At 42.6% G+C, this 16605-nt stretch overlaps 1 protein-coding gene across 2 annotated transcripts in view; it reads left to right on the top strand.

Annotated features, from left to right (window-relative positions):
• rnf220b (ring finger protein 220b) overlaps positions 1–15706 on the top strand; it is a 31572-nt gene extending 15866 nt beyond the window's left edge. The window contains exons 3-16 of one of the 2 annotated variants that reach the window (XM_035175968.2): positions 6179–6305; positions 7189–7231; positions 7332–7424; positions 7911–7953; positions 8238–8327; positions 10587–10630; positions 10934–11021; positions 11419–11515; positions 11884–11943; positions 12101–12165; positions 12294–12378; positions 13632–13740; positions 14867–14941; positions 15034–15706. In XM_035175968.2, coding sequence (XP_035031859.1) covers positions 6179–6305; positions 7189–7231; positions 7332–7424; positions 7911–7953; positions 8238–8327; positions 10587–10630; positions 10934–11021; positions 11419–11515; positions 11884–11943; positions 12101–12165; positions 12294–12378; positions 13632–13740; positions 14867–14941; positions 15034–15105 — 1091 coding nt within the window. In that variant the 3' untranslated portion in view covers positions 15106–15706. The remainder of the gene's footprint in view (positions 1–6178; positions 6306–7188; positions 7232–7331; positions 7425–7910; positions 7954–8237; positions 8328–10586; positions 10631–10933; positions 11022–11418; positions 11516–11883; positions 11944–12100; positions 12166–12293; positions 12379–13631; positions 13741–14866; positions 14942–15033) is intronic. The other variant, XM_035175969.2, reaches the window with a different exon arrangement.
• Positions 15707–16605: the final 899 nt, after the last annotated feature.

The raw sequence follows: 16605 nt of genomic DNA, 5'->3' as shown, positions 1-16605 counted from the left end.
GAAGTCCTGACAGTGTGATACACCGTGACAGAGTTGATCTGTGAACATTTCATCCGTCTGTCTCGTGAGTGCAGGATGAGTGACAGGCCACCGGTGAACAGCTCTGTATCACTGTCCGCTGTCAGCGGCTTCCTGTTCCGATGCGACTGCTCGGAGTTTGACAGACACCCGTCTGCAAACGGATGCCAGACGCTGGATTTGGCATTTTGCTGCTCCGAGCATGAGCATGATGATATCTCAAGTTTTGGATTGAGGATCATGAACGTTGCGTTTCACACAGAGTTAATAATAATGATAATATTAACTTTATTTATAAAGGATAAAAGTTAAAGCTGCAGCATCCAGATTGATCTCGTTGTCAAAGGTCGTCTTTGAGGACAACCTTCACCTGTGATAACAGAGTCCTCGGCCATTACCGTCATTTCTTAACACCCACATACAATCAGCCTGCATTTTTGGAAAATAGCCTGAATCCTCTTGGATTAGTGAGCCTCAACTGAGTTTGAAGATTTACAGTAAACGTGACCAACTTGGACAGAAGGCCTGTGCTTCAACAGTGATTGAGCCACTGGGTCCCAGTGATCTTTGATGCTTTGAAGCAAATTCCCATTATTTGGATTTGGCTCTTTGAAGAAAAACGCTATGTTGTACAATCACTGTGAATAACATATAACAAATAACAGCATCTTTTGTCATCTTTGTAAACTCTTTGCATAAACAAGGTGTGGTTTTTCCTCTTTGTACTTCTTGTACATTTCTATTCGTCTTTCTCATGTCGGCAAAGAACATTTTCTTCTCAACCCAAACAGACAAAATCTCCTGTGATTGCACCATAAGTCAAGAACTGATAGTGAGTTTGCTTGAATCCGCTCAGGAAGTATATTTATATTGACACAGACCCAAAATTTGCTGTATGTGAAAACCAACCCAACCCAATCACAGTAGGATGAATCAAAGACGTTTTCCTGTGAGGTTGGTTGTAAGTAGCCTCATATCAGCAGAAATAGCCAAGGACAGCCCTAACTCTCCCCATGACTTCCACTCCCTCTCTCTAATCTCTAAGTCACTATCAAAGATCATTGAGCCATGCATCTCAATGAGGGTCAGATTGATTGGTAGCAGCGGAGTGGAGGCAGGGTTCGATCTTTGCCCCCAGGTCCTGAGAAGGGAAATATGGTCACAGGGACACTGTCGCACAGCTATTCAGTCCACTCTCCATCAACGAGATGATTGCACACATACATGCTGAGCCACGCCTGCACCCGATGGAACAATTGCAGGGACTAATGGAGAAGATGAGGGACAGAAAGAGCAAGTGGGAGAGGGAGAGGAATTGGGGGTTTGTGGACTGATTGACTTGTGGTCAGAGAGGTTATGTCCATTGATCTGCAGGGCAGAAGAAAGGGCATTTGGCCTGAGGTGCTTCAGAATGAGTCTATTTGGGGTTTAGGATTTCTGTCCATTCCCAACAGGAGCTTTTTCATCATCAGACTCCCCAGGACTCACAGCTGCCGTCTCCCGCTGTCCACGTAATGCACAGAGCACTGCAGAGGCCAAAGGCCAATCAATGTTCTCCAAGAGGTTGATACAGATCTTATTAGTCAATGAATGATCATTAGGGGTCTAACGAGGCATTGATTTGTGCAAGGGCCAAAGGTTGTGGTGGTTGTGGTGAGTGTCTTTAATACATTAAACACAATTGATTGCAGAGTAGGGAAGGATATTTTTGAAGGATGCCGGAATTAGATTGGACAGAGAGAGATTTGAGGTCAAGCCAGGAGAGGAGGTGTTCCTCCATCGGCTGGTGAATGTGGTTAGAATTGAACGTGGAACCTCGCGGCACATTGGTCTTGTACATATTACCGGTGTAGCAATTCTGCAATTAATAAAAAGCAGATATCTCAAAGAAATGAGTTAAAGGCAACTGGACTTGCTGTTTCAAAGGCTGGAGCAGCAGCCTTTGAAAGCTGAGGAAATGACTCTGCTCATAGCAGATGTGTTACTACAGGGCCTATTATGTTGCTCATTAAATACCCAACCTCTCAATAGGCCATTATTTCCCCAATAAAAAACAAACGGCGGCCTGCATACTTTCCCCTCTCCCCCCTCTGCTTCAGAGGTTAGCTTTACCTCACAGACGCAAAAAAGCCTGACTAATATCCTGCATGTGATGCTTTTAAATAGGAAGCAGGCCGCGGGATAGGGAGGGGTACAGGTGTGGCAGGAGCCAATGGCTTTTATAGCCCTCCATCTCCTCTGAAATTGTGCCAAGGACCTGCCTCCACAACCCACCACTGTTAGCTGCCAAGCGTTAACTTCACTCCTCCCGCCAATCTCTACATGCCTACTGGTTATATAGAGTCTGTGCTTGTTATGGCTTTATAGAGGGATTTCTGATGTGCTTAGAGAATTGTTTGATGATTGGGATAATGATGCCAGTTGGAGTGAGTTGTCTCAGCACTTTATCGCCAACGAAAGCAGAAAAAAAAGGAGCAGCCGTTGCAACACAAGCTCCACGTCCTCCCCTGGATGCTTGCTTGTTCGTCCCTTGCCATTCAAAGCAGTCCAATCCTCCTCACGTCAATCAGAATTATAACCACGTCCACAGGTTTGTCACCGGGGGGACGTTTGTCACAATGTCTCCCCTGCAGAACAGCCTTTTCATGCCCCAGCATAATGTCAGCGGGTGACATCCAGGCCTGATGTGATGTGGCATTCACCAAAGGTCACGTTAGGCGTCTCTGCTGCATCTGCATCAGCAGAACTGGCAGCCGTCATATGGGCGCTGGCATCGGCCATTACCCAGGCCCTCGGGGGACTCGATGCTTTGAGGATTTGTCAGCGGGATTCTGATCTCTCTGTTTCTGTGGCGAGTACTGAAATCAGGACAGTTACTGTCCACGTCTTGATGCAGAGCAACAGAAACTGGATTTGACAATCAGTCATACAAGGGGAGAAGGAGGATGCTGATCTTTTATTGTTTCAAGAGATAAAACTTTACAATCGCATGATGTGCTTGATAGTGGGGATGGGGCAGACACAGATCAAAGTGTTTCGATGGGTTACTCGCCCCAGGGGTGTGTTGTCCTCAAATCCATGGGGAGATAAACTAAACACTATATTCAGACATGTTTGTGCCCGTCCGTGCTATTCTGTCCTGACAACAGCTGTGTAAAAGGGGATTTATTGTCCTTGCCGGTCAAAAGGTGTAAAGGTTTTCCACTTGCACATAAAAATTCAATTGTAAACTAATTATGAAAATAGTTCAGTCAAGAAACTGTGAGATTCTATTCCATGCAGTGTGTCTTTATGGGAGCAAGATTTAAATATAGTCATACAAACATCGTCCCAAGTGAGAGGAGAGCAAATGGCAGCTGGCCAAAGGCTAGACAGGCAGGAAAGGAGGTCCTGAACTGGTGAGACACAAAGACAGAAAAAGGAAACAATCGGAGACAGAGACACAGTGAATCCATTAAGCGATGGGCCAGTCAGACTTAGCACAGCCTGGTGAGAGAGGGCCAATCCATCCAAGCCAGTTGCCGTAGTGAGAGAACAGTTAACAAGCCTACAGGCAGGTTTTACAGCCCCCTGTTGTGTGTTTGAGACCCCCCAGGGTGAAAAGGGGCTGAGGCTGACTGATACTGACAGGGTTTATGTGGGTGGGGGCGGGGGCAGTAGGGGGATGGAGACGTGTAAAAAAAAAGGTGGTCATGTACCAACAACTGTCACTTACGAGAGCGCAGCACATAAGCCCAGTAAGATCAGGCCCCGGCAAAAACACTCACACGCTCATCCGTAGATCCGAACATGCACAACCAAACAACCACGCCATTAAATCTGATGTGTGCGCGAGGCAGAGGTGAACAGTGGCGGCGTGGCTGTAGTCAGAAGAGCAGGGGGGAGGTGGGGGTGTGTGTGTGTGGGGTGCTTATCCCAAAAAGTGGACCAATAAGACACCTGAAAATCAAATCCCATTGCTCTTATCGCGGCGCCATTCAGAGACGCTATCTGTGCAGGTAATGTGGTTATAAATTCAATTTCAGCCCAGAGATTTCATTGTTTACTGATGCCTGCATGTTCCGGGCGGCAGAGCGCAGAAAGCCCGGGAACGCTCGATGCGTGTCGGGAAAAGTCATTTAGGCTTCGGCGAGGGGATGCAAAAAAGGGGAGAGAAAGAGGAGGGGGTGAAACCAGTAGAGCTGTCACTCTCCCAAGGACACCTGACTCCACTTTCTATTTTCTACCGCATGTTTTATTTAGAGGCCATTTTGTCCTATTTGCTTCCTCATTACGGGGTCTCAGAGCTCAACTGATGTCAGGGCACGGCACGGGCCGTAAAGAGAGGCTTGTCATGTCACTGGTCATTTGGAGCTGAGCTGGTCCAAAGTCTTCGTCCAATGTCCTCATGGAAGTTCAGTCCACTGTGCTCCCCAGTGCAGGGTCACAACTGTCACACACACCAACCTGTTTATGTTCTATATTGAGAAGTGTTGAATTGTGATTTCCAGCCCTGTCATCTGTTTTCCCCTCTGATGGGAAATTAGGTGCATCTTGCCTACTAGCTCTGCCCATGTGATTGATGGCTTTCAGGAGTAAATCACCTCATCTACTAGGTAAAATCTTGATATAGTAGAGCTCCCAGCTGGCTGCTTATGGCAGTAATCCATCAGTGGGACCCAATGGGCCGAGTGGCCCTCCTGGGTAATGTTCCTATTGACAGCCTATGATGTCAACACACTGACAACAGGGGCCCATCGCAGGGTGTGTGTGTGTGTGTGTGTGTGTGTGTGTGTGTGTGTGTGTGTGTGTGTGTGTGTGTGTAAAACCTTATTTTACTCCCACTCCCACTCCCACTGTCTGTCAATAGTCAGTCTACAGAACACACACATACTGTAGGTACACAATTGCAGAGCATCATATGTTAACAGTGGAAGAAAGTAATTTTGATTAAGTACAACTTTCACTTGTCTCTACTTTACTTTAATATTTCTATATAGTGCTATTTTATACTTGCTAAACATCTTAGAGGCAATTTCAATACTTTTCATTCCATCTGACAGACAAACTGTTACATGTTACTTTACTGATGAATGTTTTAAAAATGTAAATATGAAGCCACCCAGCAGTGATACAGTATATATAATAAGAGAGGCACTCAGTGGATCTCACACCTCCGCCAAGGTCCATCAACTATATAATAACTATATAATGTTATTCTGTATCTTCCGTAAATCATCAGCCTCCGCACACCCAAAATCTCAAACTTGAGCAACACCTATAGAACTCACCATTGCAAATGACAGTGACCACCCCCCCAAATCAGCACTTCATATCACTGCCATCCAGACAGATGGAGAGAGGCCTGGTTCGGCCCGAGCTTTGTCCCGTCTACCACTGCAGCACCTAACAAACTGCCTTGGTGAATCTTGCTTGTTTGTACAGGAGGGTTTTTGGTTTTTGGTTTATGTTTCATGTTTCATGTGACGTCCTGTCTGTGGGTTGCCTCTGTTGAAATGTGTCTGTCTGTGTTGATTGTACTGGAATGGCTGTGAGAACAAATTTCCCCAAGGGGACAATAAAGTCTGAAGTCTGGGGTCTGTATAATTATTAAAAACAGCCCCATTGCAGTGAAATGCAGTTTACACCTTCATGCATCAAAATAATCCAAAAATATGATTTGAAACACAATGCGGCTTTCACAACAGTCACCTTACAGCAGAATTAGCTCCTTTGCTGTTTATATGTTCGTTAGATTTTGCTTTTGATACTTCTTTACTTTTACTTTAGGATGATGAAAGCAAGACTTTTACTTGTAATTAAGTAGTTTTACATTTGTTGTCCTGCAACTTTTACTCAAGTATTTGAAAACTTGTTCCACCCCCGAGTAATAGTGTTATATTAGTTAATATATTATTATTATCATTATTATTTAATAGATTTCTTTTTACTTGTTTACTTGGAGTATGTGTACTAATTGTAAAAATATTTTGGATTCATGTATGAAGTAAAATCAGTGTGTGTATGTGTAGGAAATCACATTCTATCTTCTCTCCTGGTGTTTTCTGTGGCACACCTTTCTTACATGCATGTTCTCATATAGCCTGACAAGCCCGGACAATATGAAAATCCTGGCAGAGGTTTTCTAACAGCAACGTTCTCACTCCTCCTCTCTCTCCAGATAAGGTGAAGGGTCTGTACGACGCTCAGGCCCCAATGTGTCCCGTGTGCCAGGCTGTTCTCCGACCTTGCGAGCTGCAAGAACACATGGAGCAGGAGTTAACCAAACTGGCCCAGCTACAAATCAGGTATCACACTCACTCTGTCATTTCCTCCAGATCACTCTATAATCCTCTAAATCTTTATGTCCGTTCCCCTTTTTCCGTTTTTATCCTCAAATAAAATTCACTTCCATATTTTTTCCCCCTTTTATTTACAGCGCAGATTTTTTATTCTCTTCAGCTTTCAGATAATTAATCTTGACAGTTTTTGGTTTTATTTAGCTAGAGGGACCCCTCCCCCCTTCAATTTCCCCCTGGTGGTATCTCCCGTCTTCCCTGTCACCTGTGTGCCGTGTTTACAAGCTGCCTCGTTGTTCCCTACATATTTCATATTACAGCCTCCGGCCTCAAGGCAGCAAATCATACAGCGGGCGGATAATGTCCCACTAATGGCTGCTTTGAGCCCTACACACACACACACACACACACACACACACACACACACACACACACACACACACACACACACACACACACACACACACACACACACACACATACATGCACACACACATTACCTGCTGCTTAGACCAGAAGAATGATTCCTCCAATAAAGACATTACACTCCAAATCTGCTTAACGACCGCTCCGTGGACAGTAATGGTTTCAAATTGAACTTGGCCCATGGGGACACTGTGCGGACGTGTGTGTGTGTGTGTGTGTGTGTGTGTGTGTGTGTTATGTAACTATAGCTGTAACTCTGGAATTGCATAGTGAGAAAGACTGAAATGAGGTGACACACAATCTCTGATACAAATTCAGACAAGATAAAAGCAGAGGTTATTTTTTCGAGATAAGATAATATTGTGTATGTGTATTGTTTAAGAAGATTGTGTGTTGTGAATGTGTGTGCACCTTTCTATCACCAAGCTTGTTTAACATCTGTATAATTTGCCTCTTTTCTCCACAGTGCCGCTCCAGTGCAGCACAGCCTCGTCGTACGAGCCCCAAAGGTAAAACCCACCCGTGATGTCTTTCAGTCAGAAGTCACATCCACCATCATTCGCCTTTAACTCTTTCCCTTTCTCTTCTTTCTTGCTTTCTTCTGTCCAGTCTCTCTCTCTCTCTCTGCACATAAAGCGTGAAGGAGGTTCTCCCACGTCTCCCCCTCGACCGGCCGAGGACGCTCACTCCGACCGATACCAGGTGAGGAAATCGGTGTCAGATTTAGATTTCAGATTTCCAATATGTACAATGGAGTCTAGATTTGGATATAACAAATAAAAAAAACATAAATACAACATTTTAATTATACTTTCATACAACCACAATTTAGAAAAGCAAAAGAGCCACCAAAGAACTTCAATGGAGCAACAGAGCAGGGACCCCTCCTCCACGACAGACATATAAATGATGGATATACAGAGTAAACACAGTAATACAAGTGGAGCTGATTATGATATTTAAAAATGGAAATGCAATATTATGTAAAATCAGTTAAGACGCTTTATGTGCTTGATATATTTTTCTTAACAGCAGAAATAATTGTCTTTATTCCATAGCTAAGATTATTATAGTTTCACACCTGTAGATCATGTTTTAAGTAGAAATGCAAATAAAAGAAAAGTAAAGTCTAAATTCATCGGGATAAAAATGTGAAATATTCTGATGTTGGTCTTCTGGTTGTTGCAGACGTTTCTCCGTGTGCGGGCCAACAGACACACGAGACTGAATGGTACGTTGACGCATGCAGAGTGAACTTGTTGTGTTGCGTTGCTGCTCACCGAGAGTTCAGCACAGCAGAGTCAGACAGGTCTTTAGTTTGAGAAATGAAACAACATTATAGTTTCCTTTGTTCACGCTGATGCGCCCAGTTGTGTTTCGTCCAACCCCTCCCCTCCCTCCCCAGTCGCTCAGATATCACCCCCTTTTTTTCCCACACCATCTCCACTGGCCTAGCGCCCACACGAGCAGAGGAGCTATTAACCTCTCAACTTTGACCTCTTGATATGTTAACAGTCGATGACCTCTGCTGGTGCAGGTGCTACGTCAAATCTGCCCCATTACGCCCTCACAGCGCAGGAGCCCACCTAGACTGCACACAAGCTGGTAAGACTCACCGAGAAGCTCTTTCTGCATCGCCACACTCACTTGTTTCAGCAGCCGAGGCCTGGAAAGAAACTAAAGACACCTTTACTTTTACTAAAACACAATATAGGCATTATCTTGTTTGAGTCATTCATTAAGCAAAACTTTAACTTTAGCTAATTCCTGCCTTAGAGTAGTAAGATTTATTAGTTTTAGAAGGGGAAAGTGATTCATAAATATTAGTTTTTTTTAAAGTCACTAGGAAATTAATGACTGTAATCATTCAGTGTGTGATTTTTTTGTGGCGTCAGATATTATTATACATCAATATTGAATTTAACTTCATGCCTACACTGATATAAGTGTTGTCTGCATGACTGACTACTTTAAACTTCAATATTTGGATTTGATACCATAACTCAACTGTGCCCTGTATATTTACTGCAGTCACACTGTATAAAGACAGTGTATCTGTCTCTGCACTAATATACACGTATAGATCTACTTCCCTAAAGCTGACACAGCCGACATCTTACTCCTGTTATTATTAGCGCTGTGATTCTCCGGCTCTTAGCGGACTCCTCAAACTGCCAGCGCTGTCGAGGTCTGTTAGCCTTTATTGGGGCCTTATAACAGGACAGCATAATGAGCTTCTAAATACACGTCAGGGAGGAAGAAGAAGAAAGGGGGGAAGAGGAGATGGAGGAGGAGGAGGAGGAGGAGGAGGGGGTCCTCTGTTGATTAATCAACCTCTCTCTCTCCCTTTCTCTCTCTCTCTCTCTCTCTCTCTCTCTCTCTCTTCTGTGTTTGATGAGCTCTTCCTCATCTATGACCGTCTCTTTAACCCTCATTATGTTTGCTGCGATGGCGGCACTCTGGGTCACGGCCACCAGCTATCTGGGTGCCCCCCACCCTCCTCGGGGAGGGGTACTGTCATCCAGCGGGAATTAGAGGGCCTTAAAACTTAATGTCCCCTTGTGCAATCTGCAGTCAGTCAGGTCAGAGTGGGAGAGGAGGTGCGGTTGATGTTCTGCCATGTTAACTTTTATATCAGAGGAGGATGGAGGGAGGAGGAGGAGGAGGAGGAGGAGGAGGGTGAGATGACAGGACAGGGGATGGGAGGAGTGTTTTGCCTCCAGTGTTGTCGTCTGTTGTGTATGTGGAGCCCTGCACATTGTGTCTCCTCACTCTTCACTGTAAGTGTTGTACTTCTGGCTCTGTGTGTGTTACTGTGACTGTGTGACAGGTTTGTTCTCACGTAAGCTGGAAACTTTGTGAAATGAGCTGAAGCAACAGAAACAAAGTTTTTACATGTGAATGTTGCACATCAGTGGTTTTTATACTCCTGTCAGACAATCCCTTCACCAACACACACCCTGTTCCATGTGTGTGCTTTTACACTGACTTTGAAATCAATATTATTTCAAACTTAATTAAATTTGAATGGACTGTGTTACAGCTAAAATATAGAAACTCTAGTTTCTGCTTTGGAACCTGATTCATATTGTCTCATGTGTAAATGTGAAAAGTAATAGAAACATTTACTTGAACTCAAACTCAGATTAAAATGTGGCACAAAATAATGAGGACTATGTCATTCCATCATTTTCATGATCACCACATAAAATGAATTTTTCGGAAGGATAGAAAGAATTTTCTTATAAAAGTCTGGTGCAACGTGTTAAATGATGTAATAAAATGTGGTATTAAAATATCTGAATGCCACTGATGTAGACATCAATAAGACCCTTTTACAGAGACAAACCAGTGGCCCTCTGCATATGGTTAAGTGTGTGAACCATGAAAAAGAATGCAACTGTATAAATAATTTACTTTAACTTCAATAATTTAATTAACCATTATGAAAACAGACTGGAATAAAATTTAGATTCCAGAAACTATTTAAAAGTCCTTCCCCCCAAATAATCAAATCACCTTTTAGCCAAATGAAAAGTTACAGACCCCCCCCTTTTTCCCCCTAATTATTTTCATACATACCCTTATTTTCCTCTGTGCGACTTCCCCTTGAAACCTGCTTCCACTTTCTGACCTCATCAGTGTTTCTCATCAGGAAAGACAAGGACCCAACAACTTAAATTGGACTTCTCAGTAATTACTGCTGAGTGTAAAGAAAGAGGGAAGTCTCAAATGTGAGAATTAAAAAATCAAGGACAAATGAAAAAAAAAGCGATATGATTAAATAAAACATTGGAGACCAACTTAAGTCCTTCCTCTAAAGTAACTGTTCCACCGTCTTGTTTTTCTTCTGTCTGTCCCCAGTCAGGATTGGAAAGCTGAAGAGGAGGAAACCAGAGGACGGACATGTATGTGATTTATTTTTCTGTGAACCAAAGACACATGAAAATCTATTTTTGTAAAATAGTAAGAGATGAATATGTATATAAAATGTAGAGGTTGGGGGGATGTCATGTGATCTGCCTTTTGTTCACGTAGCATCAGGCTCACTGTCAGCTCAGTGTGTATCCATGTGAAAACACTGCAGGCGTTGGTTCACAGCTATGAAAACACAGAAGCAGATATGCAGCTCGCGGCTACAGGAGGCATACGGACATATTCATCCAGACGGAGACATGTGTTCTTCATGTGCACATGTGTGTGTGTTCTAGGAGGGTTCACTGGACCTGGCGCCATTGGAGAATGAGTGGAACGAGAGGAGAAGGATACCGATGTCATCTATGGTTGGAGGGTTTAAAGGTAAGCATACATCTGTGTGTGTGTGTGTGTGTGTGTGTGTGTGTGTGAGCCTGCTTGTGTGTGTGTGTGTGTGTGTGTGTGTGCGCGTGCCATCGAGGTACCCATGTGTGTGATGTTGTTCAGTGGAGGGTGAATAATGTGACTGAGTGGCAGTTGAAAAATCACTGAACTTTTCAGTCCACATTACAGCGGAGCCGAGCGCCTCGAGGGTTCACTTAAAAGTAGCACTTGGCTTTACCTGAGAAGAATCTCTGACCTGCAAACTTGTTGCACCCTGACTGACAGCTGGAATCCCATCTTGTGCTTCGAAAATAAAACTTAGAAATGAAGACAAATCTTTTCTCTGCGTTCTAAATATTGTTCATACAATCCTGAAAATTGTATTCTGTCTCGTTAGGTGCGATGCTGGTGAGCACTACTTCCAAGGAGTGTCGAGACAGTGACGCAGACCTGGACGTGGATGGAGACGATACTCTGGAGTACGGCAGAGCACAGTATCCTTTACAGTGAACACACGGTGCAGCATCGCAGAATGTAACTGTGTATTTAGGTTCATAGTGAGTTGAGAAAAATCACTTACAAGGGGAATAAACCTAAAGCAAAATAAAAGGAAGTCCAATCCTCAGTTCAGCAGCAAACTGCACAAACTCATAGACCAATCATATGTCTGATCTTTGTATACATCCAGATCAATGGATTATTTCCTGAGAAAATAACAAACATGTCAAAAACTTTCCCCGTCTCACAGGAAAGTGATTCAAATGATAAAAAGTGAGACAATATTTCTCAGCATATTAAAAGTTAGATGCATGTCACCTGTTGTTATCTCCCACTTTATGTTTTTTCCTGAGTTTGTTATAAGATACACAGAGGCAGACGTCATCCCCTGCTCAGGAGAAAGCTCCAAAGAGACGACAGTGAAGTATGTATCCCACCTGACAGCCTCTCATTCACTCCAGATATTCAATTAGACATGAACTAATGATATAGTGTATTCCTTTCATCATTTATCACATAGGTTGTCTTGTGATTTTCTCAGTCTTTGGCTCTTAAATGTCTGTTTTGTTTTGTTTCTGCAGCAGCAGCAGCAGTATACTGCCTGATTCCAGAGTAAACCTCGGCTATTCCAAATGGTTAAATGATGGTAAGTTAAGTCTGAATGAATGTTCAAATAAAGACAAAGGAGTGACTCCAAACAGGTTTTACAGATAAATGTTTTATGAATCCACTTTATTCCATTATTTGTTGTTATGTGGTTCTTTGTTCCCTCAGGGAGTCCATCTACCAGCAGTGGAGAGAAAGTGGACAGCAGCCTCGCAGTTCTGCCCAAAACCTGCAAAAACACTGACATAGAGATGTAAGTTTGTATGGTTAAAAAAAAAAACTCATTTAAATTCACTAGATCCAGATTTTTGTTTGGATCTACACCAATGTGCACACACTCGTAAATATAATGAATTATTCTCTGAGAAATAAAACAAAAAGGTTGGAGAACACCCTATCCCACAATGTTCAGCAAATTTAAAAAAACATTACTGGATCTGAAACCTGATCTGATTCTGCACCAAAATTTAATGGGTTCTTCCCTGACCGATACCACGTCCTCCCAACAAGTTGCATGATAATCCGTCCGGTAGTTTGTGAGAAATCTTGCTTAAAATCAAACAAACCAACAAGTAGTGAGGTAATAAACAGGTAATAATGATAAGTTTCAGCATCACTCAGAACATAAAATGCAAAGTTTTTCTAAGCTCAGGATTGCTTGTCCTAAACACAATAAGTAAAATTCTTCTTAGGTTGAACATCTGCTACATCAACATCTGTCCTCACATCTGCAAAAAATTTTTTTTTACGAAAAGGGAGTTTTTTTAGCGTCATGGTTTGGGCCACAGAGTTGAACATTAAAATCCAAACAAATCAGCCACTCGTGTCACTTTTCATACCAGCCTCTCCTGGCTCAGGGTCACAGGGGGAGTCGGGTGTGGTGGTCGTAGCGTATCGTACATGCTGGGACACGCATGACTCCCAGTTGAGGACGTGTAACCATCCCTTTTTGTGCTGTGTGTATTTTGGCGACAGCATCTCTCTCTTTCTCTTTCTCTCTCTCTGTTGTATCATCACCACCTGCCCCTGCTCCGACCAACGTGAAACACAATACTATATCAATATGATGATATCATCAATCAAGGTCACAGCAGGCGACTCACGCATGTACACACATTTCATCACACTTAATGCACTACAGCCCGTCTGCCTCCACGTACAGTGTGTTTTCACAGAGAGCCTCTCCCGTAATTGTGAGAGTGTGTGTGTTTGTGTGTGTGCACGTCTTATCTCCGTGTGGACCCTGACATCCACCCCCACCTCACCACCAGCCCCCCTACACTCTCACACGCTTATGATAAATGAGACAGCGAATGCAGGCAATGTGATTGCTGCTAAATTTCATGCTCAGTGTCCATGTTGGCCAGCGAATAATTTAATCTGTCTTCGATTTATAAATGACTCTCCTGTGTCTGCCTGCCCTCCCCTCTCCACTCCTGTTACTGTCCATCCAACCGTGTGTGTGTGTGTGTGTGTGTGTGTGTGTGTGTGTGTGTGTGTGTGTAGGCTCTCGGAAGACTCCACACTGACAACCCTGGATGCACTTAAAGCTCGGATACGGGATTTGGAGAAACAGTTGTCTAAAGGAGACAGATTTAAATGCCTCATCTGCATGGTGAGTACGGAGGCAAATTAAAGTGACAGAGCAGACACGCGAAATGGAGACAGCAGCTCAGTAAAGCAGAAACTGATGAAAATCCTGTGGGGACACAGTTGTTTTTTTAAACTGGCAATAAGTCAATATTATTAGCCATGATAATATTAAAATGATATTCGAAAAAATCGTAGGAACATTTGTTTGATATCACCCTCTCAGTGTGAGAGGTTGACATTAAATTGCGATGTGTAGCATATTGTGTAATATTCACAGTAAATTGTCAAATATGTATTATGTTAATATGCAGTAGATTTATATATAGCCATATCATTTTTTTACTTTTAACCTGGCTAAGACATCTCGTTAGATCTTGTTTTCAGAATTTTTTAATAATCTAGCAAAGAAGCAATTAGTTGCTTCGGTTATTTTTCTAGTCAAGTTTTTAATTAAACCAACCAAATTAAATCTTAATTTCTTCTTTGTTTCTTTATCCTTGTTCTGCTGCTCAAACAAAGCACACTTCTCAAAGACATTTCCCCAAAATAAAATAAAAATGTATGATGAACACAATCAATTTTGATGTGTAAATAATAAAATCTGAAAATATTAAATAATTAAAGTAACCATTAGTTGCAGCCTCATGATCTTGTTAAATTATTAAAATGTTTGTTAACAGCTCTGTTATTACAGAAAAAACGCAAAGCTGTAGAAACTTCACCCAACTAAATTGAATTCTTAATATTTTTGAAGACCTGTGTCCAGGCGGAGCTTTGATCAGATTCTTGTAAATAAAATAAGAAATGATAAGATAAGACGAAAACAAAGCAACATATAACATAACAACAAAGCAAACACATGCACACTTATGAAGTTTGAACACACTGATGTTGCTAACTCCACACGGAAGATTCAAAATTATATGCAGAAAAACAATTTGCATTTTATCTTCTACTGAAACTAACACAACGCAGTGAAATGAATGAGTAAACACCTCGGCTGGAACTTTTCATGTATCACAGATGCTTAAATAAACGTTTATTAATAAGGAGCCTCGCCTCCTGTAGCTCTTAGTGTAGTTTCACGTGGACATCTAGTGGCAGCTTTTTGTACCACACCCTCACCTGCATCATCTCTGTCTCTGCAGGACACGTACACCACGCCGCTCACCTCCATCCAGTGCTGGCACGTTCACTGTGAGGAGTGTTGGCTTCGTACGCTGGTAAACATCTTTATCTTGAATCATATAAATGTCAAAATGAAGACGTTTTCCACAACATGTTTGATGAACGTCTGAATTATTCTTTTTTCCAGGGAGCAAAGAAGTTGTGTCCTCAGTGCAACACCATCACCTCACCTGGAGACCTGAGACGGGTCTTCCTGTGACCGGGGAGGGGTTTCCTCTGTTTTTAGCCAATCAGGGGTGGACTTGTGGGCAGCTGGCCTGTCAGACTGCCACCCTCCTCTTCCCCCTCCTCTTCCTGATCCTTTCTTTACGTCAGTGTTCTCCTAAATTCCACGCAGCCATGACCTTTGACCTTCCTTTACACCCCTGTATAAAATCCATGTTCGTGCTGCGACATCAACCAGATCTGAAGAAACATTTAAAACCAACTGAGAGCTCAGGCACTGAGAAAAAATAAACATAGATAAAATGCTTTGGGACGATATTTATCTTTTTCTAATCCTTTCGTCTGTTTTATGAGGGAGAACAAGAACCACATGCAAAGCACATGTACATATTTTTGTGTAAGTTTGGATTGGTGTGTGTGTGTATATGATGTTGACGAGCAGAACAACCTGACTGTATTTACTGTACATAAGTCTTTGATTAGATCATTTATTATTTGTTTAGCTCCTGTAGGTTCACTAACAGTAATCTCATAACACTCATTTTGTCTTCTGTCATTGACGTGTTTCTTTGTACAGGATCATTAAATCTAATTTTATCAATGTTGCTTCAATAAAAACGTGTGTCTAAAACGCTGCCGACGCATAAAGTCTTTGAGCTGTGTGTGTGTGTGGGGGGGGGACATGGGATATTCACCTGTTGAACGTGAGCTTCTCGAAGACGGACATCTTGTGTTGGTTTGTGTATGTGGCGTATTCGCCCTTTAAAAAAGTGGGTCAGTGCGGGATTAACCCGGCAGAGCCCATCACAACTCAACTGGAGAGGAGGGACACTAAACCCTGCTATTCTGAGCTTTTACTCGACCACTGGAGCGCTGCACGGTTCAGTCACACCACGGTGACGCGGAAAACACCACAGGACCATGATACTAGAATTAAGGGTCCATCAGGAGAAAGTTAACAGCAATTTCAAACTGCATGTGTTTTTTAAAATGTCAAAATGCAACTCTGTCAGTCGGTAAAAGAGTTGAGCTTATTCTCCCCCCATTCTACCACGTTTGTGCCCTTGAGCAAGGTTTTAACCTCCAACTGTTGGCCAGCTGTCAAGTATGACAGTATGTAAACTAACTATCCTGGATAAATAAAAACATTGCTTCTTTCAAACTAACTTTAGGTACGAATACGTTTTTGTAACATCTTTTCAAATTATATTATTAACTTTTTATTTTACGACCATGACCAGACTTTCTTTTCAAAGCCACAATTCACCTTTGGGTTCCACAGCGACGAATCTTTGGAGTCTTTTTAGAAAAACATCCCCAATTTTTACAATGAATCTGCTGCAGTTCATGAAACTGTATTTATAAAATGACACGATCACTTGTTTATAAACACCTCCTCGTCCTGTGTGTGTCTTTGTGTGTGTGTGAATGACAACAAGCCAGCATGTACGTGATTGGTCCCTCAAGGGAGGTGGAGGTAATTCAGAGCGACAGTGAGCTGCTTCAGTGTGACTGACACACACACACACACACA

This window comes from Hippoglossus stenolepis, chromosome 14 (assembly GCF_022539355.2).
Source record: "Hippoglossus stenolepis isolate QCI-W04-F060 chromosome 14, HSTE1.2, whole genome shotgun sequence".
Taxonomy (NCBI): domain Eukaryota; kingdom Metazoa; phylum Chordata; class Actinopteri; order Pleuronectiformes; family Pleuronectidae; genus Hippoglossus; species Hippoglossus stenolepis.
The sequence above is the reverse complement of the archived record's forward strand: the minus strand, read 5'-3'. Positions and strand labels throughout refer to the sequence as shown.